The following is a 24623-nucleotide window of genomic DNA, read 5'->3' as shown; positions in this document are numbered from 1 at the left end:
TTAGTACTTTATCATTGTTAGAGGGTTCTACCATAGTTTGAGGGTAGGATTGCAGTTTCTTCGTGAGTTTTTCTCTTAAATACTATCCTCATGGCAGGAAGTTGCTAAAGAGACCTATTATTACCTGAGTTGAGGGAAGCAAGCTTAACGGAAGGGGTTGATGACACAGCATCCTCTTGTGTGTGCAGTATAGAAGAAAGTAAGCTTTTAAACTGCCTTAAACTGTTAAGCAGTAACAGTTATTTTCTAGTTGGTAATGGCTTTCCTTACCAACGGTATTGTGAAGTAGGCAAAGATGGTATTAACTGTGAAAACCATTTTACAGATGTAGAGCTGAGTACCAGAGAAGTAAATGACTTTTTTTTTTTAAGGTCAATAATTAGTAACTAGTAAGCTGCAGAACTGCGACTGCTTCCCAGGATGTCTGACTTCTAGACTTGTGCTTTCTCCATTATACTTCCCCATCAGAAATGCTCTTCTCCCTGCTCTCCTTCTTCTCCTCCATCCTAACTTCTATTCAAGCTGTAAAACTCAACTTCAGATGTTTCCTCTTCCAGGATGTTTTCCTTGATTTATATCCCTGCCAAATGTTGTGTCACTCCTTGTGATGAACTTTCATCACAGTACTGATTCTCTGTACTATAATAACTTTATTAGCTTTTTCTAGGCTGTTCACTCCTGGAGGGCAGGGGCTGTTTCATTATATCCTTAGCACCTAACACAGAGGATGGCCCAGAGGCTCTTAAATGTGTGTTGAATGAAAGTATCCCTCTCAAATATTATATTGGATTATGAAAAATGCACTTTAGTACGTTAGTAAGATCACTAAAAGCTATGATCTTAAGGATTTCCCTTAAATTAAACATTATTTTTAAAGTTTGATTTTTCTTATCAATTCTCAAATTTCATGAAGATACTAAACAAGCTTTCTGACTGACAAAAATGTCCTGGGGCCATTGCCCTCTTCTTCCTAGATCTCTGTGTGCCTTTTTACCCTGATAGGTCTTACTGATAGAAGTATGTATGCACCCACGCGCGCCCACGCGCCCAAGCTAACCATTGGTTACCTTTGCTAGCATTATGCATAAGGTGCTTTTTGCTTATCTGCATTTGATGTTTTTTTTTTTTCTACAGACATTGCCTTTTTAATGAGAAAAGATCATTTTTATTTAAATATTTTCTAAATTTTCATCAAGCGTTTCCTTCTGAGCTGTATAATCATAACCTAGATCTTCATAGGAGAAATTTGGATGGTTAGATATTGTTGCTTGGGGTGTGGAAGGACCTGAAGGGCAAATATTGACGAGTTCAGCATGGCCCTGTAGAACTGTCGGCACATGCTATTCGTTCAGTCAACGTGACGTAGGTGAGAATTGGAAATGCCCTAAGTATCTTCAGAACAGCATTTTAAAAATTAAAATTCAGCAATATTTTAGAATCTTCAGCCAATAAGAAAGCCTGTGAGAGAAAAATAGTGTTGGGTGCTGGGAAGGTATGAAGGGATGAGACTGAGTAGTTTTTCAGGTTATTATTTGCCTTTGAGAAAGAGTATATTTTTGAGTAGTGAGGACAAATGCCAAAACATCAAGGCTGTTAATGAAAAAAATAGTCTAGAAGCGACTCGAGTATGAGCGCGGGGAAAGAGGTGAAGAGAGGTGGGTTCCAGGAGTAGTTTGAGAGGGAGGGTTTCCCTTACACGCTGCAAGTGAATGCTTGGGTGAGGGTCAGGGATTCTGGGGCAGGAGTTGATTAACAGAGAATGGAGAGCAGATCTGAGTTTGAAAAATAGTGGGAAATATGTGCTGAAAAATGATTTCTCCATATTGATCGGAAGTCATAAAACCACTACATTTTAGTACATGTGCTTTTTTTCCTCCCTTATCTCCAGGAGTACAGATTTGTTAAAGGTCAGCTACAGATTTGGCTTTGAATACATTCAAGATGTAACTAAATACCTTTTTTCCAGATTGCTATTGCCTTATGAAGTCAGTTTATAAGTAGGCTCTGTAGTTGAGTAGTAATTTATTTTAAACTAAGCTGCAAGTATGCTATTTCTAAAATTAGGTTTGTTTTTTCATTTTCAGTAATGATGTAGACATGGAAACAGATCACTACTCCAATGGAGTTGGAGAAACTTCATCCAATGGTTTCCTAAATGGTAGCTCTAAACATGACCACGAAATGGAAGATTGTGACACCGAAATGGGTCTGCAGTGATATTTCTTACATTTTTAATAAAAAATGATGACTACAAGGTTATGTTTTTACTTGTACTGATTCACAGCTGATGAGCATAAATCAAATTTAAAGATGTATGAGCCATTGGATTTTATAGTGATACGTATTACTTCTCGTAAAATTTCTTGTGAGAGTGGGTTGCTAGAGAGAGTAGAGTTTAATTTTTTGGTATCTTCTTTGCTGAACTGTTTCTGCACAACTGTAGTGCTTTCATTAATGTAGGAGTACTAACTTATTAGTGTTAAATATCCTTTAGCATAGCTAAGGTTGGAGATATGAAAAGTTTTTATACCTATTTCAGTATAGCCAATAAAGGCCAAATGGGTAGAGATGATTTTATAAGTTCTAATCAAACTGTCTTAAATTCATTTAATGTGAATGTATGTGACTGTGCATAGCCCAGTGCCTGGCAGATAGTAGGTGCCTACGTTTGACACCCCCTTGGCTCCTCCCCCGTCAGAACTATGTGGCTGACAGATATATTAGCATGCATAATTTTACTTTGTTGACACCTTGTGTAGTAAATTGTACCAAAAAGTTAAACCATCAGCAAACTTTCCCATCAATTGGAGAGTGAAAATTATTGAAACTTATAAATTCTTATTTGTCAGAACATTAGATTTCTTAGTATTTTGAGATTAAAAGGTATTTATTCAAATTGTTAGAAACTACTTTATAAATGCAAACTTATATGTGTTACACAACCACCTTGTTGTTGAGGATTGTGTGTTCCAATGCATAATTCACTCTTTCAAGCAAGGAGTATGATTGAAAAGGCAGCCTAGCTTCACTCTATCAGATATCAGCAAGCAACCTCAACAATTCCAAGAGTAATTTGAGCATAGTGATTAAGAGCAGGAGTTCTAGAGCCGGATCACCTGGATTTGAATTCTGCAACTGCCACTTACTAGCTGTGTAACCTTGGACAAATTACTTAGGAGCTCTTTGCCTCAGTTTCTTCATCTGTAAAATGGGTATAATAATAACTGCCTCATAGCTGATCTGTGAAAAGCTAATAGCACAAAGTAAGTGCTTCGTAAACATTAACTATTATCATCGTCATTAGTGATTTATAATGTTGTTGTTAGTGACTTATACTGTTATTGATCAGTGATTATTGTCAGTCAAGATATACACTGTAAAATTTTTTCCTAAAAGTATTATTTTTCTAAAAGTAGTATAATTAACCCTTTTGATTAGTATGTGGTGTCTTCTGTGTTTTTACTGGAGTCATTTAGTCTTTCTTACCTTCTGTCTCTGTTCTTTGTCAGTTAAAGTAGCCTGAGAAGCATTACTTTTTTCTTTCTTTCTTTTTTTCATGTTGCTGTAGTTTTAGAAAATCGTGCTTATTAACCTTTCATAAAATTTTCCCTGAGACATATGTACATCCTAACACTGAAAGGTTGTCACCTGACTTTCAACTGAAAGCTGCGTATTGGGTCCTAGACTCTTGAGGCCTAGATAAAGTATACCTTTTAGCTACAAAGGTCCACATTAAATTAAAAATCTGCATATTTAGGTAAAATATTAGGAAGTAGTTACTAAATGAAACGTCCAAAATGTTGTAAGCAGTTTATGTTCATTTCTCCATTGTACTCCAGATGTAAGGTAGTAAAATACCTGTTTGTTTTGCTTACAGAAGTTGATTCAAGCCAGTTAAGACGCCAGCTGTGTGGAGGAAGTCAAGCCGCCATAGAAAGAATGATTCACTTCGGAAGAGAGCTACAAGCGATGAGTGAGCAGCTGAGGAGAGAGTGTGGCAAGAACACAGCAAATAAAAAAATGCTGAAGGTAAATTTGTTTTCCCTTGAAAACTTATAAATGTGTCAAAGGAACGAAAACGTAGTTTTGTACATGGAGCAACACTGGAACTCTTGTTGGGAAGCTTGGACGCGCGCTCCTCCCCGGCGTCCTGCCCGGCTGAGAGTGAGAACGCATGGCCGGGTTTGGCAGCCCTGCTCTGCTGGAAGGAGCGCTGCACTTCTGTAAAACATACAGATTAAATCTCAGTTCTGCCACTTAACCAGTGTTGTGTGCCCCTTGTCAGCTTGCTTTCTTAGTTTTCTCAGCTATAAAATTGGCAGAGCTATTAGGAGAAATGTGAGTGTGCTGATAAAACTATAAATTTGAGATATTTTTACTTTAGTAGAGATTGTTCAGGGTTGCAGCAAATTGAATGTGTGGCTTTTATTTTGAGATTGGTGAAGGGTTGGGTCATCTTTCCCAGAAGAGATAAAACACGTCTTCAAGTCTCTTCTGGATTGATGCCTGCACTGGATATAGTGAGATGGAGAAAATGGAAACAGTTCATTAAGTTAGCCACAGTTTTGTGTAGCAGTTAAAGATGGAGTTTTGCCTACCTTAAGTCAGCATTGCAGTTAGTGGTAGAGATGAGATTTTTTTCATGTTCATAGAAGTCCCACCAGCCCTGTACACCTGTGAGACATGAACCTAGCCATTGTGGTTTTTTGTTCTGTTTTGTTTGTCCTGCATGAGGTTGGGCTCAAAGTTGGTTTGTTACAAATATTTTCTCCTGAGTGTTTTGAAATAAGCCCAAAAAACGAAGGGGAGATGCATGTAGTGGCCTTGACACTGATGCTTGGGTATAGGAGAGGGCGAGACTCAAGACTCCCGCCATCCCTTCCTGACCTAAACAGAGAGAGGGCCAGCGAGCAACACGTAGTAGTGCTAAATATGGCATAAAATCCGTCCAAAAAAAACCCCATCCCAGCTACATGCACTGTAGCCTCAGTAGAGCACCTGTCTCGTCTAGGGTGGGTTAAGAAGCCACCTGTATACACCTCCAGATAAAAAGGCCTGCGTAACCTGAGGTTTCCAGACTGGGAATTTTCATTGTTATACAACTTTGAGAATCTTTTCTGATATCAACAGTGCTAAGAAACTTCTCAGGCTTTATTATCATTTCACGTATCCAAAGCTATCCCTTTGGGAAACTTCTTTGCTAGGTACTGGGGTCGTTTTTAGGGCAGTGGTTCTCAACCTTTTTGGTATCTAAACACTTTAAGAACTATTAAAGATTCCCAAAGGGCTCTTGTTTGTATAAGTTATATTTATTGATTTTATTCTACTAGAAATTAATACTAAAAATTCATTTAAAAATAATGTCATTGTTATTTTTCATGAAAGTGTTATTTTATCTTCCTAAAATAAACAAACATAATGAGTGGCCCTGCTTTACATTTTTGTAAATCTCTTTAATGCTAGGTTTAATAAATGATAAGCTGGATTCTCATACCTACTTCTGTATTCAGTCTGTTGTGATATCACACACATGTAGCCTCTGGAAAACCCCACTGTATAGTTTTGAAAGAATGAGAGTGAGGAAAGAGCAAGTAATATCTTAGTATTATTATGAAAATAGTTTTGCCCTCACAAGAGACCCTGAAAGGGTTTTCGACCCAGTTGTCCCTGGATCATGCTTTGAGAACTGATGTTTTAGGAGATATTTGGGGATACGAAATGTTTTTAAAAAAGAATTCATAGGCTTTTTTACACCAGGTCATCTGACGCTGTTTTCTTGTTAATACTTTATGCTAATGGAGTATGATTTTATGTAGCCCCTTTGAAAATTTAACATTCCACTCCATTGCTTATTCTTTGACTCTAATTTGCATGAAGCACAGGAAATGGCATTACATGGCCTATCCTCAAAGATATTCCTTGATTATATATTGAATTAAGTGAAGATGTAATTCATCATCTAAAGAATGTGGATGGCTTTGAGTTTGTCCCTCTGACTTCTAAGCAAATGCCAACTACTTCAAGAGATTGTCCTAACACTCTGAGCTGCTTCTCTCCCATTCCCCAAACGTATCTTGATCCAGGTAAGAGATAAGATGGGTGGCGGATCCGGCTTCTAAGTACCTAAAGAACAATGCTGGAGGATTTGAGGGTGGTAACACAAAGAGAACTTTTCTTTTGCCCTGGTTGAGAAGGTTTAGAAATTACTGTTTTCTTTTCTTCTTCACTTCAGGTCATGGGTGGTTGAAAGGGGTTTTTTTATCTTTAGTTTTGTTTGAATTTGCACAGACTTCTGAAGCATGCATACACGTGTAGAGAGACAGGATTTGGTTAAGGCTGGCGTGAGACTTAGCGAAGTTGCCATAAGGTACACGCGCGTCTTGCTTCCCCGCAGTCGTGGAGTAGCGCGCGCACTGCAGACCTTGGGGTAGCCCACCTGTGCTCAGCACGGGCGGGGAGTCCTGCTGCAGCCGTGGTTCTCTTGACCTTTTTCTGACTTTCTCGGTCTTCCTTCCTGTTTTTCCTGTTGTCTTTGTTTTTGTTGCTTACCTGCCTGAGTCTGCCAGTGGCTCCCAGGAGAGCTACCTGAATTGTTCAACAGCTGTTTACTGCACTTGCGCAGAGCAGCAGGGCACCTGCTGGAGGACTGGGAGAGTCAGGTTAGAACGAGCAGCCCCAGCTGCAAGTAGCTCTTAATCCAGTAACTCTAGACACACCCTGTTTAGAAACTGCTACAGATTTTAAGCCAAGTGTAAGTACAGTTTGAGAATCCTACCTAAATGTCACATTTCCTCAGAAATTATTCCCACGGAGGTAATGTTTTTTCTAAAATGAAAAGTAACCCATAATGCCATGATATTTAACAGGTATTTTCAGTTTTGTGCCTTAAATCGCATGGGCATATATTTTATCTGATTGGTAATTGTAGTTATCCTAGTTGTATTGTTCTTATTATCATAAAAAATGTATTTCCAGTTTCTATACGTTATTGACAATTATTTTTAAATGGCTACATGATATTCTAGTGTGTTGCTATATCAGTTTATTTAAGCATTGCTCTATTTTTAGATTTTCTATTTGCCTTTTAAAAAATGCTTTAGTGAACACCTTTATACATGTATCTTGTTTCTTCCTTAAAATTATTCCACTGGAATAAAGTCCCAGAAATAGAATTATTGAGTCAAAGGATACAATTATTGTGGCTCTTGCTACGTGTTGCTGTGTTGCTTTCCAGAAACGTCTACCAATTTATCAGCAGTAATAAAGGGATGTGCCGGTGGCACTAGTACCTTAATTGTACTTTAGTGGGTTTAACATTATCTCAAAATTGCTTATTTGCATTTCGTTGGTTACTCTCACCAATTAGTCTTACAGCAGAATTTAAAATATTAAGGTTGCTTTGCTGATTTCATTCCCCTTGTAAAGAAAGATAAAGTTCTAGATATTTACTCCTGGGAACTTGATCGTGTAAACCGGTTTTTTTTTTAAGTGTTTTTTTAGTTTTCTTGCTTAAAGCTTCACTCTACTTGCAAGCTGTGCTTCATAGTGTTGTTGTGTGATCCATCTAAAATCAAGTCTAATCCATATCACTCCGTTATGTAAAACTCTGTTGCCTTATTGGAACAAATGGAAGCTTTTTAGTGCGATTTTTAGGGTGTTTTAGGATCTAAGCCCTTACCCATGGTTCCAGCCATGCCTTTTGTCCTTTCCAGCCTCAGTTTCCATGTAGCTTGAGCCTATTTCTGTGATTGCTTCTTGTGACACAATACACTCTGTTAATAAGGAATAGACGGTACATCATTCACATGTCTGCCTTCCCCACAGGACTGTGTGAGTCCTCGAAACAGTGATGAGGTCCTGGTGGTCCCCGTCTGTGTCCAGTATATATTTGTTCAGCTATACTGAAAATATGGGGGCAGAATTTTAGACTTTTTTCCTCTTAATATTTAGATTGGTAATTAAAAGAAAGAAACTGTGTCTTCCTAAAAGAAGTACAGTACTAGCTGTGTGGTGGTAATCTCTCACTGCCTCAGTTTGCATCTAAGATGGGCATAGTAGTAACCACCTCCGAAGGTTATTGTGAGGATTAAATGAGATGATACACATTAGCGCTTGAAACATTGCCTCACACAATATTAGTGCACAGTAAATTACTACCATCATTATCTTTTTCTGTGAATTTTGTTTTAAATGCTAGAAGGTGTATTTGACAGAATGGTCTTGATTTGACTTTTGGGACTGCAACATTTCACCTTTTTGGTAGCGTGTCAGGGTGTAGACGCGAGAGGATAATTTTGTGCTTAAAATTTTATGTAGCAGTTATTCCTTGGACAGATTGAGTCTGTCTTTTAAAATTTATCTGCACTATAGGGATGGTACCTCATTAGATGGTTGTGGGGTGAACTAAGTCTTGAGCAAAGCTCAGTCTTTAGAAATAATGTGATTGATTAGAGTTAGCTTCACAGGATATCAGATATTAATCTTTCTCCATCAATAAATTTGGATTGGGGGGAACCAGAAATAGAATCTAGTAGCTTTGTGAGATGCATAAGATATCTTAAATACTGTTAAGAAGTGGGTCTTGCAATCAGCAGGTATATGAAGCTTTTTTTTTTTTCTCTCCTCGTATCTACTAGCACCTGTGAGTAGCTGCAGGGGGTTCAAAATAGTATCAGTTCTTCAAAGAACTTGCATTAATAACTGTGGCAGGAAGTCTAATGTGAATGAGATACTCAGCAGTGTAGGACAGTGGAGGTGCCACGTGTATCCCTGTCTGTAGCCTCAGGCCGCACAGCTCTGCTTTATGGGCGGTTGTTCTCCAGTCGTCACAACGTAGAGGCCAATTCAGATGAGCGAGGGCAAGAACAGGCTTGACCAGGAAGCCTTACCCCCACTAATAAGATTACTAGAGGGGTGCCGGAGCAGCTTCACGTGGGAGATGGTATTCTTTAGGAATTTCAGTCTTCCACCTTTCAGTGACCAGCATTTTGAGTGTTACGCTACTGAATTCACTGATTTGGTGTCCTCAGCACTTCTCCATGTATGCCATCTGAACTGGGAAGGTGTCCTGTGTCTAACTGTATCTATATCTGTATCATACTGTTACTCTGGATTAGGGCATTGACTTTTGGCAGAACAATAATTTATCCTTTACTGAAAGATTAGAGTGAGCTGACATTACTAATTTTGTTCAGCTCAGTTAGTCCTCATAAACTGTGAAATAGGACCTCTTATAATCCCCATTATACAAATGATGAAACTGATACTTAGGAAGGTTGTTCTTGCCCAAGGCCACTCTGGTGATGCAGCTTAACTTGAAGCCAATGTCTGAAACCACACTGTAGTTATGTGCTCCCCACAGAAAGATGACAGGAAGACAGAGCCATCGTCTGAAAAGAAGACTGTGTGTCAATTACTTCAGGAGGGGCGGCTTGAGGATGGTTGGAACTACTGAATGTTCCTGAAGGGGAGCCAGTTTAATTTTATTTTGTTGATTACTGAGTTTGAGAAGATGACATCCAGTGAGATATGCCCAGTTCCCACATCTGTTTAAAAAAATACATGGGCTGGTCCTAACCTTTTAATGTCAGATTCATATTAGTGGTCATCAATTGTAAGGCATCCGAATGTTTTCTCTTTCTCTTTACTTTAACCAGTAATATAGCCCCATTCCACAGGAATTAAGTTTTTTCCATTTTTTATTTCTGTTCTGCACGTGTTGTAGGGATAAGGGGTAGATGATGAAAATGGCTGTTTACAAGAAGAATGAAAACAAATTAGGCTTTGCTGCATAACCTAGTTATTAAAAAATATATAGCCTCCTAGTCATAGGGGTAAATGGGCTTGTGTTAGTCTAGGGCCTTAAAGCCATATTTTACCTTTCTCTCAACGTGTAACCATGGTGAGCACAGTCGCTGAACTGTTTGAATTAAAAACCAAATTGCTGTTTTCAACAGGATGCATTCAGTTTACTAGCCTATTCAGACCCTTGGAACAGCCCGGTTGGAAATCAGCTTGACCCACTTCAGAGAGAACCTGTGTGCTCAGCTCTGAACAGCGCAATATTAGGTGAGTGAGGCCGGAAAGCACGTCGGCTGGTCTCTTGAGTGTTTGAGATGGTATTTGTGCTGGCGTTTATATTTTGGCAAAATCATAAGGGAAATGTTTTCTACATTTTAAAAATTAAAATTACCTTAAAGTATAGAAAACTTCCTCTGGTATCTCAGTCCCAGATTAAATAGATTCAAATGGAGTAAAAGCAGTATATTGGGGTGCATCTCGTGATTCTGGAAGACAGAAGTTTTTGTGTGAACGTGTACATACGCATTTCCGGCCCGAGCCACCCGTGTCGCAGCTCCCACGGGGCTCGAGTGCTGTCAGCATCAACCCTTGGAGACACACGACATTCTCATTAAAGTTCAGCATATTTAACTACCTGCCCTTACCAAGTAAAAAAAGGGAGGGAAGGGGAGAACAGCGGGCTTAGCCAGGGGGAGCACGAAGTGAGAAACTGGGATTTGCTGTCCCCGGGTTGGTTGCCATTCCTGTGAGCAACTCACTGCAGAGTAGGAGTGTGGTATTTATGTACTGAACAACTACTTTTTTTTTTTTAAACAGAGGACAGTTTTTTTTTTAATCTTTATTTATGGCTGCATTGGGTCTTCGTTGCTGCACGTGGGCTTTCTCTAGTTGTGGCGAGCGGGGGCTACTCTTCGTTGTGGTGCGTGGGCTTCTCATTGCAGCGGCTTCTCTTGTTGCGGAGCACGGGCTCCAGGCGCACAGGCTTCAATAGTTGTGGCTCACGGGCTCCAGAGCGCAGGCTCAGTAGCTGTGGCGCATGGGCTTAGTTGCTCCGCGGCATGTGGGATCTTCCCGGACCAGGGATCGAACCCGTGTCCCCTGCATTGGCAGGTGGATTCTTAACCACTGAGCCACCAGGGAAGTCCCCTGAACAAATACTTTTCATATGAATTCGGTAACTGCACATTTTGTGCGTTTATATATAAACTATAGGGTTGATTGTTTACATAAAACTTTTCGTATCTGGGCAATTTTTCTCAGAGGTAGTTCAGATGAGAGCGATTTTTCACCTTTTTAGAATGTAATTCCTCAAGAAAAATGGGGACTACCAGTTTAGAAGTCTGTTCTGTGCTGTTTGGCCCTGTTAGGTTTATGTCTGAAACTATCTTAGATAGATGGGATCAGTGTCACACAGAGAGACTTGGAGTGAAGGCCAAGGCTCATGTGGCTGGAATGTAAAGGAAGCAATTTAAGAGTATTCACGTTTGGGCCTTAATCTGCTTCTTTGTCCGTCTGAAATTCATTATTAATTCATGGTGTTACGGTCTAATACTGAAGTTCTGGAATAGTAGTAGTGTTTTTTGTGTTAATACTTTTCTTATACAAATTCAATGTGAATTTTCTTTGGGTAATGTGTATTTTCTTTGGTTATACGAAATTCATTTAGCTTTATTGATAAAAGTAAGTGTACTTAGTAGCAGTGCTGGGATTGTAGGGCAAATAATGGTTTACTATAATTGTCTTTCTGAAATGACTACATTATAGGTAATCATGAAGCCCTAATTGCTTTGTATCTAGGTAAACACTCAGACTTGGAAGGAATTTTTGAAAAGTGAACAGTTTTCTTATGACAGTTAAAAATCTTGGGTTCTCCAGGGGAATTAAAATTTTCAGTAGTAAATTGCTTAGGACCATTATCCAGGATGTGTGTATTCTTACATATTGTGCCATGTATTATGTAGTTCAGCTGTAAACAGTGCTTAAACTTATATTAAATGTATATAATTCCTGCAAAAGTAACGAGACTTAAATTGCTGTGGGTGTATGTGTGCATATTTATAAATACTGTGCTATATTATATAGCTTCATCTCTAAATAGTGCTTAAAGTTATATTGTATGTAATTCCTGTGAGTTTCATATGCTAAAAAAATTTAAAGATGCTTACAGATGTGCCTCCCTTGGCCAAAATAAAACTGTAATGAAGTGCTTACCTCTGAGCAAGGTTACTTCCCTGTGAACCTTCAAGAGAGATTTTTGAAAGGATGGTTTCCTTTTCATTGTTTATTCTGTTATGTTGATTTTGTGTGAAAATTAAATTGTTCCTGATTCTAGTTGAGGCAGAGTTAGTTTATAAAGTCATTCCTGCTTAGAGTTGACCAAAAAATGTATCACAATCAGAATTTAGCTGAATAGCGTCTTGCCAGAGAACAGCTAGTACTTGAATAATCTTAACCCACAGACCACTTTTCACCAGCGTGTGCATCTTTTCTTGCGTATCTGTATTCTAATATTCTTCATCCTGTGTTACCTCCCCTTACACCTTTAAGTCCGGAACCTGCTCCCTTTATTTCTGCCTCGTCCCTTCCGGAACTTCTCTTTCTCCCACCACCATGTGCGGCCTCAGAACCAACCACATGGAGCCTTAACCAGCCCTGGATCACTGTTCTTGCCCTGTTGCCAGCTGTGCCTACAAGGACTGATTAGTAATTTTACTAACTGGGACTCTGCATAAAATTAAAATTTGGACACCTCCACACAAGGAGAAGTTATCAGCTTCTATGGGTTTGGTCACTTTTATCATTAGTTCAGTTTCTCATTTCTGGCAAAGAATGAATTTTGATGATGGTTAACATTTGTACTACAGCTGTCTGACATGTCTGGTATGTAGGACCCTGAAAACTTTCATTTAATGGTGATTTTTACAAATGTTTATCCTATCAATGGTAAATTAACTCCTCAGATTATAGGGTCGTTTGGCTCAGTAGTCTCTCATGGTCACCCTCACCACCTGCTCCCTTACCAACCCAAATGACATTCACCAACATGCCGTGGAAAGGATTCGGCAGCCTCTGTTGGGTCCTGTTCCCAGAAGGGGAAGAATCCATCAGTGAAACTTGTACCGAAAACCTGGTGCCGTTTTCTTTGGCAATGTCAATTGACCTTGGAAAAATAGAAGGGAAATACTAAATATTCCTTACTCCCCACTGCACACATTAGATAATTACATCGTTTCCATCATAGTAAATGTGGAAGTAAAAGTTTTTGAGTGTCTAACACCTTGAAAGTCTAATTCTGCAAGAAATTTTTCTTATTACTTGAATACCCAGTAACCACAGTACCTTGTCAGAGTAGATGTCCAAGGCATTCATTGTTTGCTTAAAAACCACCTTTGCTAGTTAGGTAGTTAAGAGCAGTATAGACATTGGTAATTTTGTAAGTAATGCAGTATTTTCCTGATTGAGAGACGTTGTTTAAAATGTATTGCTAATTGCTATTTCCATTTTTAATCATTTTTCCTCAGAAACCCACAATCTGCCAAAGCAACCTCCACTTGCCCTAGCCATGGGACAGGCCACACAGTGTCTAGGACTGATGGCTCGATCAGGAATTGGATCCTGTGCTTTTGCCACAGTGGAAGACTACCTACATTAGCTATGCATTCACGGAGCTCACACTTATATTGTGGCATATAGTCAACATGGAAGTAGACCAGTTCTGCTGATTTGAAATTTAGATTTTTTAAATTATGTACTGGGGACAGGTTTTTGTCGCTTTACATTGCTTCCTAGTTTACAGCATGATGCAAATGATTTTCTAACTTAGTGTTAGGAGAAATTATTTTCCATCTTTAACCTCTTAGTTGTCTAAGAGTTAAATATTACTGAATTTCAGACGTTCAAATTGATCATCACAAATCCTTTAAAACAATTACCTAAAAGAAACCAAAAAATCCTGCCTTCTTTGTTGGGGGGAGAGAGGGGGGAAGGAAACGGAACAAGTTGTGTTTGTGTTAGCATGTGGGTGATGTAAACTTCAAATTGGGAGGTGTTCTGACCCCCGCTCCCATGTAAGCAATTCAATCAGTGTAACTTGCAAAATGCATAAACATCTGACAGTTTGAATTTATAGTGTTGATGGAAGAAATCATTTTTAATGTGTACTGTAAAACTTGAAATACTCAGGAGCTGAGTGAATATGTTTGTTGCTACTTACAATCCCGACCTGTAAGTCCCAGTAGTTTTGTTTTAAGATGGTCTTTTTCAACTTTGTTTCCTGTTTAACTACAGATGACTTCTGTTGTAGACTCACAAGTTTAACTGTTGTATTATAACAGTATGACATGTCAACAGTGTGGTCATGACCTTTATTTATATAAAAACCAAATATTTAGTCAATTTACCGTGTCTTAATTTAATCTTTGTACACCTTCCATTTTTAAGTGCTTAAATGAGTACTATATTGCAATAAAAATGTAGTGATATAATTAACCAGCCATTAAAAATTTACTTCTACAGATACTAGAGTGTCAATTGAGTTTATATATTAGGCACTTGCATACTTCTCATGATTAATATAAAGTTTTAGAACAACTAAAATGAATGGTTGCTACTATAAATCTTGAGTTCTGCAACCTAAGACTGCCTTGAGTTACTGGCCTCTGTGGATTAGGGTCAAACCTGATACTATGGGTGATGATAGAAAGAAAGCAGGAAATGAATCTTGTTTTCATAATCAGAATATGGCAGTGTGACTTGCCATTCTTAAAGCAAACTCCCAACTGGTTACAAGTAAAACATAAAAGCAAGCTCTTCAACAGGATAACAAACCACCATATCCTTTGGTTTGGCAAAGGTGATTGCTGGCTGTATGTTGTACACCGAGGCTTAAACCTTTTAAAAAAGAACAGATTATCTGTCTACACTTAGATACTGCACTCTTCCTCGTATTCTGTGACAGTCGCATCAATAGCACAAAAATATCCAAGAGACTAAAGCATTGGAGAGCTGTAGTGGAAGACTTTTCCTGCCACACACCCTGCAGGGGAGGGAGGAGAGGAGCCCTACTGGTGTGGGCACTGCTTGTGTTCAATAAAATGGGTAAACGATTATAAAAAGAAAGGAAAACAAGTCCTTTTAAACTGCATTTTCTTCCAGGATGCTCAAAGACTATAAGGCACAATTAATTATACTCCATGGATGAAATGGGACTGGGTACTACCCCAAATAGACTTAAGATTTTTATAATGACCCTTTAAGTAAGTCTTTTATTAATTTTTTCAGAAAAATTAAATGCTCTAAACTAAATATTTATAAGTTCTATACATACAAAGTACTCATTCTTCATTTAGCTTTGATTTACTTCTTAGAAGTTTTCATCTTTCTGACCATCCAACGTCTTTTAAACCTCTTGGCATTTTGTTTTTTCTGGGATCCTAGAATAGAAGGTTTTGTGCAGTTAAGAATAATAAAGAGATAAAATTCCCAAGAAACAATTCCAAATTTTCTAGATAATACATGTGTAAATATTAAAATTAGGTATATGTTCATACATACTACACTGACCTATTCTTCAGAAGCAACTTTAAAATAGTAATAGAAGCCACTGTAAGAAAAAAATCGATACTTCATGAGTATTTACTATCTCTTTAAAAAAAGAACATCATTCAGGGACTTCCCTGGTGGTCCAGTGGTTAAGACTCTGTGCTCCCAATGCAGGGGGCCTGGGTTCGATCCCTGGTCAGGGAACTAGCTACTACATGCTGCAACTAAAAAAAAAAAAAAAAAAAAGATTCTGCATGTTGCAACTAAAGATCCTGCACACTGTCAACTAAGACCTGATGCAGCCAAATAAATAAATAAATAAATTTTTTTTTTTAAAGAACATTATTCAATATATAAAACTATCAGATTCAGAGAATAAAGCTGAATCTTACCCCAAGCATTATTCAAAAACTGGGCTGCGGCCTTTTTCACCGGTAACCTCTTGCTGTCAAGAGACAGGAACTTGTTTACTAGGAAAGAGAATTATTTATCATTGCTTTGTTTTACTTGCAGTTAAAAGGGAGAAAAATAGTCCATAAAGAAATTACCAGTAGTTCTGTTGGTTCCAGGACCATATAAACAATTTTGTATGAAGGCTTTGGCTGCTTCTTGCCTTGAATCTCTCAAATCTTGGTCTTTTAGCCTTACAGCCAAGTAGCTTTTATTCTGGCTGGTAATCAATACAAAAGGTCAAAATGAGGCAGTGCTTATTTTCAAAATGAAGTATTTGTTAGTTGACTCAAATAGTGGGAAAAAAATCCCACATCCTAATTTTGTATATGCACAGGTAAGATAATAAAACTAAATTACAGGACTATTTTACAAGTAATGTTTACATCTTAGTAGAGCAAATAAATATTTTTTTTAATACAAATACCAAAAACTTTCCACAGAGGATCCAATCTGAAACTGCTACTAATTAAGCCAATACTCTCCTCCAAAGGTCACCTTTACATCCTACACACAAAAAAAGAAGACTCTTCTTACCCAACAGTCTGTACTTTTTGCACTTTTTCTTTAGCTTTCTTAGAGTCACTTCCTTTCTCACATTCTTCATTTTTCTTTTGCAAATTAACTAAAAAATTGAGTTATATTTCTAATTAGCATTCGTGTAAAAATAAATCAGGAACACATACTGGAGTTCACTTTAAATACCCACTACACACCAGTGTGTGGCTTTTATTTGTAAGAAATAAGCTAAAACTGGCCAGGCCTGTTCCCATGCTCTTTCTAAGGGTCAGTAACATTTGACTGCAAATATCTGCAAATGCAGTTGACACTTAATGAGAAGTTATTTAAATTAGAATAGTTCATACCTTCTTTCAACTTTGCCGGTGATTTCTTCACACTAAGGAAGAACAAGAAAAACACTAACTGGGATGGCAGAGAGCAAAGATGACTCAACTTGTTACAGAATTTCATCTAGTTTTACAAATAAGATACCCCTCCCCCCCTTTTACTACCACCATTCTCAGTTTTTACTTAGGATCTTTAGAAAGAAAGAGTCACTCCCCAATGAACTGCTGACAAGTTTAAAAGGACTTGTTTTCCCAATCAACAAACTGTATACTACATTGGGAGTATCTTCTCCGAATTTAAAATCTGAAAATACATTAGCAGGCTTCCAAAGAAGCAGACTGTTGTGGTTAACAGAGTTAAAGTGAAATATTTAAGAATTATATAATACAGTATTTGAAATGCAAAGTGAAAGGTGGTAGGCCTGCCTCACTTTATTTGGAGAGATCCTGAAGGATTAATTGAACAATTTAGACACAGACGAGGACAGAGACAAGAATTTAGCCTCAAGAAGTGCGGTCTAACGGAGAGAAAGGTAAATGGCAAAATACAATGAGATATCTATACAGAAGCACTTGCACACTGGAAAAGCTAGACGGTGGGGGGAGCAATGGGGTGGAGGGAGTGAGAGAAGACAGGTGACATTTGAACTTGGTTTTGAAAGGTGAAAAGGACTTCGTCACCGTGATGTATTCAGAAACCGAGTAACTCTCTGGAAAAAGTTCTTTTACTGAAAATTTGAGAACCACGGTCCTAAGTCGAAGATGCAGGGCTAAACTTCTGAACTGAAAGCAGTGAGAGAGGAGACAAGGGGGAATAGGAAAAAAAAAAAAAGGCAAATATTTAGAAATCTAAATTAAGTACGGTTTGATTGATTCCATGGCATAGATGAGGAAAAGGAGCTTAAATCCGGTGGATGGCAAAGCTGCTAAATGAAATGGGGAATCTAAATGGGATGAGGAGGGAGGACAGGTTGGTGGCAGATTGGGACAAGCTTGAGTTTTAGGAGCCTATGGATAATTGCCTGCTACTCCACTAAAGGATAAATTTCAAAACACTGTTTTATTCACACCATCTAGTCACACCTGCCCCTAGTACAATGACAGTGGCCCACAACTTATTGAATGAACACACTGGGATCAGCAACTCAGAAACTAGAGTTACCTATGGGAACAACAGCAAACATAATGAAAAACAGAAGACTGAAAAGAAGTGGAATATTTCCCTCCACCTGTCCCACCAAATTCAAATACTGTGTAGCTTTTTAATTTAGACTTTACAATTTCTTCAGTTATTTGAGTTCAAATAAATGTACCAATTTGTAATTCAAAGACTGTATGTAAGGCAAGTAATAAAACGAGATCCATTACTTACCTAGTTTGTGAAGCTGTAGTTAACTTCTCTAGAATAGTATCTGGAAGAAGTTTTCTTTTCTTAAAGACATTTTAAAAATCAATTAGAAGTGAGGCACATGACAATATGCCCTGGATTGCTTTTAAAAGTTACCATTTTAAGGACAGCCCTACCTCTAGGCAAATAAATGAATTGGGCTGAACACTGCCCTCCACTATCTCTAAGCTGTGGGAAGCCTGGGACCAAGCATCTCAGAACCTATTCCACATTCTTTGGAAGATGTGAAGACTGGAACCCTCAGGTCACTGTCATACACTGGAAGCAGTTAATATCGCGTCCATATGGAGTCAGTTCTGTGGCCACTCTGCTAAACAGCAGAGAGCACATCAATCATCCTCTGTGTTGGAACGGCCCTTAGTTTACAAAGCACCTAATGCTCACGGCGACCCAGTTTCAAATAAACTACCTCCGCTGAGCGTCAGAGGTGGGACTGACCCTACGATGTCAGGTTCACACCTCTTCCCACTCCCACTTTCAATCGGTGGAGAGCAAGGAGCACGAGGCACCTTGTCACTGTAGTCAGAAGAAAATACTAGCGACTTTCCTCTACCCCACATCCTAGCAACTTTGAATTCTACCCCGAGCCGCGCTGTGAAACGCCGCCCTCCCCTCTAACCTTCTGTTCGATGAACAACTCCTCGCGTCGCTTCCTCTTCTCCTTCAGAAGCGTTTTATCCCTAGGAGAAAAGGCGACAAGTCAGTGCGGGCAGGGACGAGCGGGACGGAAAGGGGCGCTTCTCCCCGCCCGGCCGCGGGCTCCGAACCTGCGCACGGTCTCGCGAACTCGCCGCTCCTCTTCTTTCGCTTCCGCCTGGGCGCTGGCGAAAGTCAGCTCCTCCGGGGCCTCGTCGTCAAGCTCATCGTCCCCTTCCTCGTCTTCCTCCAGCGGCTCGGCAGCCGCGCCGCTGCTCGGCTGCCCGAGCAACAGGCCGTGCTCCGCCTCCTCCTCCGAGGCGGGCTGGCCCTCGTCCACCATCGCCGACGCCGACACCGGGGCGCGGGACGCGCGCGGCCTGAGCTGCACCATGACCCAAGCTGCGCCCGACCTCTGACCCGGAATCAGCACGCAAGCGGAGCGTGACGTAAAAGGCAGGCGCCGCGGGTTCTGTCGCCCTCTGCAGGTTCCCAGGCCCCACTGAGCTATGCAGAGGCGCATGCTCAGAGCGGGGAAGGGCGTGGCCTGAGGGAAGCGGTTGCGGGGGGGGGGGCCTTCCCTTCCGCCCGACGCCGAGGCTGCGCGCAGGAGGCCTCGCGGCTCCCTCCTCGCTCACGGCTGCGAGAGCTGGTGACCGTGGTGCTTGTTTCTAGGCAGGAAAGATACATGCTGCTGCCTCCTTGGCGGGGATGCCGAGAGCAGGGTTGGCTGGGTCCTCGCGCTCCTTGAGGCGGGCTCGCAGGTCACGCCATCCGGTGACCACAAGCCCCAGTCGCCCTATCGCCTTTTTTTAGCTCCGAGATCCGCTTGGTCGATCCCGTTAATCAGTATTTGTACAAGAGATTTCGGCTTTCCGCACTCCCCACAGAAGTGCAGTTTCAAAAGGAAGAAGTGCGCTATAGCGGCAGGACCCCATGCCTTTCAGCCCTGTTGTGGCCGACGAGAAACAAGGTCGACAGACTCGAACTTAAATCGATCCTCAGCACCAAACGTGTGCGTGGCGACCTCGGCCGCCCTCTCACGGGCATCCCTGACCACCAGCCCTCGGCCACTGCCTGTTCTGTGTCCATCACTGACTCCTCGCCCTAACAGCTTGTTGTCTGACTCTCCCGTTAGAACGTGAGCTCACGGAGAGCGGGGACCCCCTTCCCCGGTTCCCTGCTGTAACCCCAGGACCTTGCACGGTGTCTGCCCATCCTACCGTCACTTAGTGACGCAACCCCCGTACTGTGTATACTTATGCCCCTGCCCCCGCCCCAAGTATACTTATTTCATTTCCTAGCATACGTGGCCCTTTATGACCTTTGTGTTTATCTTCTCTCACCTATTATACCATAGCAAATGGTTCATCTTTCTCTGAACAAACCAAGCTATTTCATACTTACCTTGCATTTGGACATGCTCTCGTGATACACACTCCCGCCCTTGGAACTCCCATTTATACTTCAAAAACTCCCACCCAGGCTGACTTCTTCTTAAAGACTTTCAAGCACCTTAAAATCGACCCCATCCCCACTCTGCTCATCTCTAATTGCATTCTCTGAATCTTGAACAAATTTCTGTAACTATAGCTTCCACGCTGTTTTAACAGTTTATATGACAATTGTCCCAACCCAGTCTTTGTGAACTCCTTGAGGGATGGTCCATCGCTCTCTAAGCACTGTATTTCTAATGTCTATCATATGGTAGATGTTCAGTAAATATTAAACTGAATTGAATAATCCTACCTCACATAAATTTTGGAGTATTTTCAATTCGCTTTTCCTCTTCTCTGATTTGGAAGCAATTCCTAGTTTAAAAACAAGACCAAAACATGAACAAAAATGACAAAACAGAAACAAAAACAGCTACTGGTACCAACAACCTAGTTGGAAGGGAGTTGCAAAGAACAGCTCTGAAATATCTGGATCTTGGTCAGATAGAAATTAAAAATTAAAAATATAGTCCAACTCCCTGAAACAGTGTTCTGACTTCCATCACTGCTAACACTAGGGAATTGTATAGAGTGCACTTTTGAGAAGCCCTACAACAAACCTACTAGAAGTGAATGATGGTATTTTATGTACAAACACTGCATTATAAGTATTACAAGTCCCCTCAGTGTGCATGCTTTGACCCACCCATGTAAAAGTATATGACAGGAGCCCTCAGGGTGCCTGGCTGATCCTTCAGACTCCCTGTGGGTTATGGGCACCCCTCTTGCCCATGCAAAGGACACTTGGGATTTATTAAAAGGCATGACTTGCAAATGCAGTACAAAGTTTTATGTCACAGTGTCTTGTCATCTACTTCTACAAACGCCAAGGGTGTAATATTAAATGCAATTTTGTAAGGGTTGGGATGATGTGGCCCAGCTGCATAATCACCCAGGGAGCCCACCTGATCCAAGGGAGCTAGTTATGTACGACCTTCACGCGCTGTTTACTGAAGGCCGCTCCTCCGTCAGGCCTCTGATGCTTGCCTTGCCGGCAGCAGGCATCCCTGGGTGCTGCATTAGGTGGTGGGACTTGAGAAGAGGGCTGTATTCTTCCTACTTTACGCACAAGTACTATGAGCCTAAAACTTTCAAGTCCCACGGGAAAAACTCCCTTCAAAATTCAGCGTCGGGGGAAGCGTGTGTTTACGATAGTGAGAAATGTCCTTCTGTGTTTATAATATTGAGGAACGACCAACCATCACCTCTCCCTTTCCTCCTTGGCTGCTCGGAAGGCCAGTGCTAAATTTTAGGCAGCTGTGTTTATCCTTGGAGTCCATATATTTGCATTATTCTTTTTTCTCATCCTGATTTTCTACCTTATTGCTAGTTTTCTCTTCCTTCCTTGCCTGAATTCTTGTTGTAAGCTATCCCCCTGGAACTGAGGTTAGGCAGCCAAACAAGATAAACATTGACAAGAAAAAGTCCCCAACAAAGATATCTCTTGGGGTAACATCTTTATACAGTCAATTACCTGCTGTAGAAAGGGATTTTATTTTCCACCAAACCTTGCACAAAAATCAGAAATACCAGGCTTTTACCCCTCTACCCAAATAGCAAAAATAATTACTTTTTTTAGACAATCTAATCACAAAGTTGTTTCCTTCCCAGTAACCAACCAAACACATCAGAGGTATCTTATGTTTAGGTTCAAACCAAATAACATGAATTGACTTGAGAAGTTCTGTGACTTCTCCTTCTAAACACGTTTACTACTATTTCTTCTAAGTCCCATCACTTATCAGCAGTTTGGATTCCAGAAGATACATTCAGACCTTTCAGTATTCAGCTTACCATCCACAAGACTGTTTCTCCTGTTGGTGGCCTGGTACTTAGATGCGCTGTGATTTCTTCCTTCCTCAGGGCAATTAAGAAACAGTTTCAGTTTCATGAGGCGCAAGGGCTTCAGGAAGCATCGTCCCACATGGCCCCTGGAAATGAAACCTGAAATAGAAGGATGAACACAGCAGAGTTAGGAGCAAAATAAACATTCTGCTTCAGCAAGTCAACTTTCTTAGCTACAACCAGAGTAAAATTCACATTCTCACAAATGCGGTCTTATGCGTTTTTGTGCCCAGTTCTTTCATCTAGTTTCTGAAAACTCCAAATGCAGACACTTCACTATGGGTTGGCCCCGTCACCAAGGGAATTTGGGAAAGCAATTGCCTAGAATTTAGGTGCTATAAATAAGGATTTTCTTTTAAGGAAGAAGGGGAGACATGGTTGTATTTTGTGACTGCTTTGCCAAACTCATAAATGACATATTGTAGGTTTTACAAAATCTTACTCACAGGTAATAAGGACAAGAGAAAAAGAACCTCATGCACCATGCGGACCATAAGGATTTTAACTGAGTCAACAGGCCTCTCAAGCCATCCACTGGAATTCGCGACTAGCCCTGACTTGTAGTCAGAAAGTAGGAAAAAGAGAAAGATCAAGGAAAGAGGAGGCAGAGAAAAGAAGAAAAACCAACGACTTCTGCTTCCTTCAAGGGAAAACATTTAGGACAGGGGGGAAAAATACCCAGCTAATTCTAGTGTATTGTTAATAAGAAAATCAACTGAGCACAATTAAAAATGAAAAAAGCATTTGGTCATATTATTTATTCTTGATACAACACAAATCATGAATGCCTTAGCCCTTGAATAGTCTGTTCTCTGTGCCACGAACAGACATCCCTGACCAAATGGCCTCTCTGATCCTTCTACCACTGGCAGCGTGTGGGACACTGGCCACTAGAAAGCTCCGCCCAGCACAGTCCCTTGAGGACTTTCCGGGAAGCACAGCCAGGCACGGAGAGCCTCAACTTCTACATGTTCTTCCTAGTGCCCCTTTCCACATTCACCCTCCTCCATGTTTACCAAAGCAAGCTGCACCTCACCTCACCCATCCCAAATCTTACAATGGCGCCTTATCCCAGAACGTGAAAAGAAAGGGATGTCTGAAATATCGGTGTGGATCTGAGAAAACAAACGGTTTCTAAAGACCGGGTAACACATGCAAGCAGGGCCGTTTCATTCTTGCTTTCAGTAAAATTGAAAGAGGGTCTTATAGAATTGTCAATGAACAGATCACTACACGTGATTCAAGATTACTATGGGTATTTCAGCATATAACTTGGAAGGAGGTCCAAAATCTGAGTGGCGATGCTATAATGAAATTCCTTTCACGCCCAGGGTTTATGTGGCCCAGGTTTCTCAGTACTTTCATCTATAAAAAGCAAAAACTGGGACTTCCCTGGTGGCGCAGTGGATAAGACTCTGCGCTCCCAATTCATGGGGCCTAGGTTCGATCCCTCATCAGGGAACTAAATCCCACGTGCATGCTGCAACTAAGGAGCCCACAAGCTGCAACTAAGGAGCCCGCCTGCCACAACTAAGGAGCCCACGTGCCACAACTAAGGAGCCCACCTGCTGCAACTAAGGCCCGGTGCAACCAAATAAATAAATATTTTTTAAAAAAAGCAAAAACAAAGAATTACAATTGACATTGGACATTGAAAAGGTAAAATTTAGCTCGGCCAGTAAAAATCTGCCCTGCCATCCCTCAGACTGGAATTAGAGACACAGATACAGCCAGCTGCAAAGCTAGTAAGACACACAATTTTTTTTCCCCCAGGACAAGCTGCACAATATCATAACAACTCCCTTCTTTGAGCGACCACTGCTTTGTTACTCACTGAGTAGGAATTCTGTCCTCTAAAATCATACACTACCAGTATGACGGCAGTAAAGAATGAAATATCCTCTGTGTCTGGAGGACCTAAGCCACTTTGCCTCCGAGAAGCAGCCTTACTTCCAACCCAGGTGCAGAGCTCCAGGTAAGGGGTGTCTGGGACCAGGGTTCCACATCTACCTTCAAGGAAACAGGACCTTGCGGCCACTTTGCAGCCACAGCAGATCTGACCCCTCTCCACACCCACAGCCCTGCTAGTTGCTGAGTCTATCAAATACTGCTTCATTTAAACTTCACCTAAACTCAACCCTCCTTCCAAATCCTATAATAACTCCATCTTTTCCTTTGTTTGGGGACATGCCCCACGGCTCCTCTGGGGTCTCGCTCACTGCAGTGGGTCAGGAAACCTGATCTTCTCAGAATACAGGTTTGTTTCCTGTGACCCCAGGCCGACTGGGCTACAACAACATGAACTCTGTCTCCTTCTAACAATATGTAATACTCAGCCATGGATACCCGAACTAATTCAAAAAACTCATGCCCCATGCATCTATTAAGAGATGCATTTCCCATAGTTTTACTTTTATGGAATTATTCATCAAAATGTATCATTTGTTGTTTTCAACAACTTAGTACTATAAATTACTGCAGTGATAATTCCATCTACAAGAATTTTTCAATGGAACAATTTTTAACTTTTAAAGAACTTGAAAATAGTTAAGTAATTCATATATTTTACAGCAGAATATAATAGGATAGTCAACAAAA

The 24623-nt window shown here is 40.5% G+C and overlaps 3 protein-coding genes across 7 annotated transcripts in view; 1 reads left to right on the top strand and 2 right to left on the bottom strand.

Annotated features, from left to right (window-relative positions):
• The window catches only part of RANBP9 (RAN binding protein 9), an 87352-nt gene extending 73156 nt beyond the window's left edge, over positions 1 to 14196 (top strand). The window contains exons 11-14 of the mRNA XM_061195734.1: positions 2085 to 2206; positions 3878 to 4029; positions 9957 to 10068; positions 13323 to 14196. Of these exons, the coding sequence (XP_061051717.1) occupies positions 2085 to 2206; positions 3878 to 4029; positions 9957 to 10068; positions 13323 to 13453 (517 nt within the window). The 3' untranslated portion in view covers positions 13454 to 14196. The remainder of the gene's footprint in view (positions 1 to 2084; positions 2207 to 3877; positions 4030 to 9956; positions 10069 to 13322) is intronic.
• Positions 14197 to 14262: 66 nt separating this feature from the next.
• Positions 14263 to 19134, bottom strand: NOL7 (nucleolar protein 7). The gene is made up of 8 exons (XM_061195741.1): positions 18816 to 19134; positions 18668 to 18728; positions 18013 to 18071; positions 16659 to 16690; positions 16330 to 16417; positions 15891 to 16012; positions 15735 to 15812; positions 14263 to 15233 (listed from the first exon to the last, which is right to left on the bottom strand). Exons 1-8 carry the CDS (start codon positions 19076 to 19078, stop codon positions 15157 to 15159), a joined length of 780 nt encoding a protein of 259 aa, XP_061051724.1. The 5' UTR covers positions 19079 to 19134; the 3' UTR covers positions 14263 to 15156.
• Positions 19135 to 19245: 111 nt separating this feature from the next.
• The window catches only part of SIRT5 (sirtuin 5), a 30674-nt gene continuing 25296 nt past the window's right edge, over positions 19246 to 24623 (bottom strand). For 4 of the 5 annotated variants that reach the window (XM_061195736.1, XM_061195739.1, XM_061195738.1 and 1 more), the window contains one exon: positions 21660 to 22124. In XM_061195736.1, the coding sequence (XP_061051719.1) occupies positions 22049 to 22124 (76 nt within the window). In that variant the 3' untranslated portion in view covers positions 21660 to 22048. Of the gene's footprint in view, positions 19634 to 20433; positions 20496 to 21659; positions 22125 to 24623 lie in introns of those variants that run through there. The other variant, XM_061195740.1, reaches the window with a different exon arrangement.

This window comes from Eubalaena glacialis, chromosome 7 (assembly GCF_028564815.1).
Source record: "Eubalaena glacialis isolate mEubGla1 chromosome 7, mEubGla1.1.hap2.+ XY, whole genome shotgun sequence".
Taxonomy (NCBI): domain Eukaryota; kingdom Metazoa; phylum Chordata; class Mammalia; order Artiodactyla; family Balaenidae; genus Eubalaena; species Eubalaena glacialis.
This window is presented reverse-complemented; position numbering and strand designations above follow the sequence as displayed.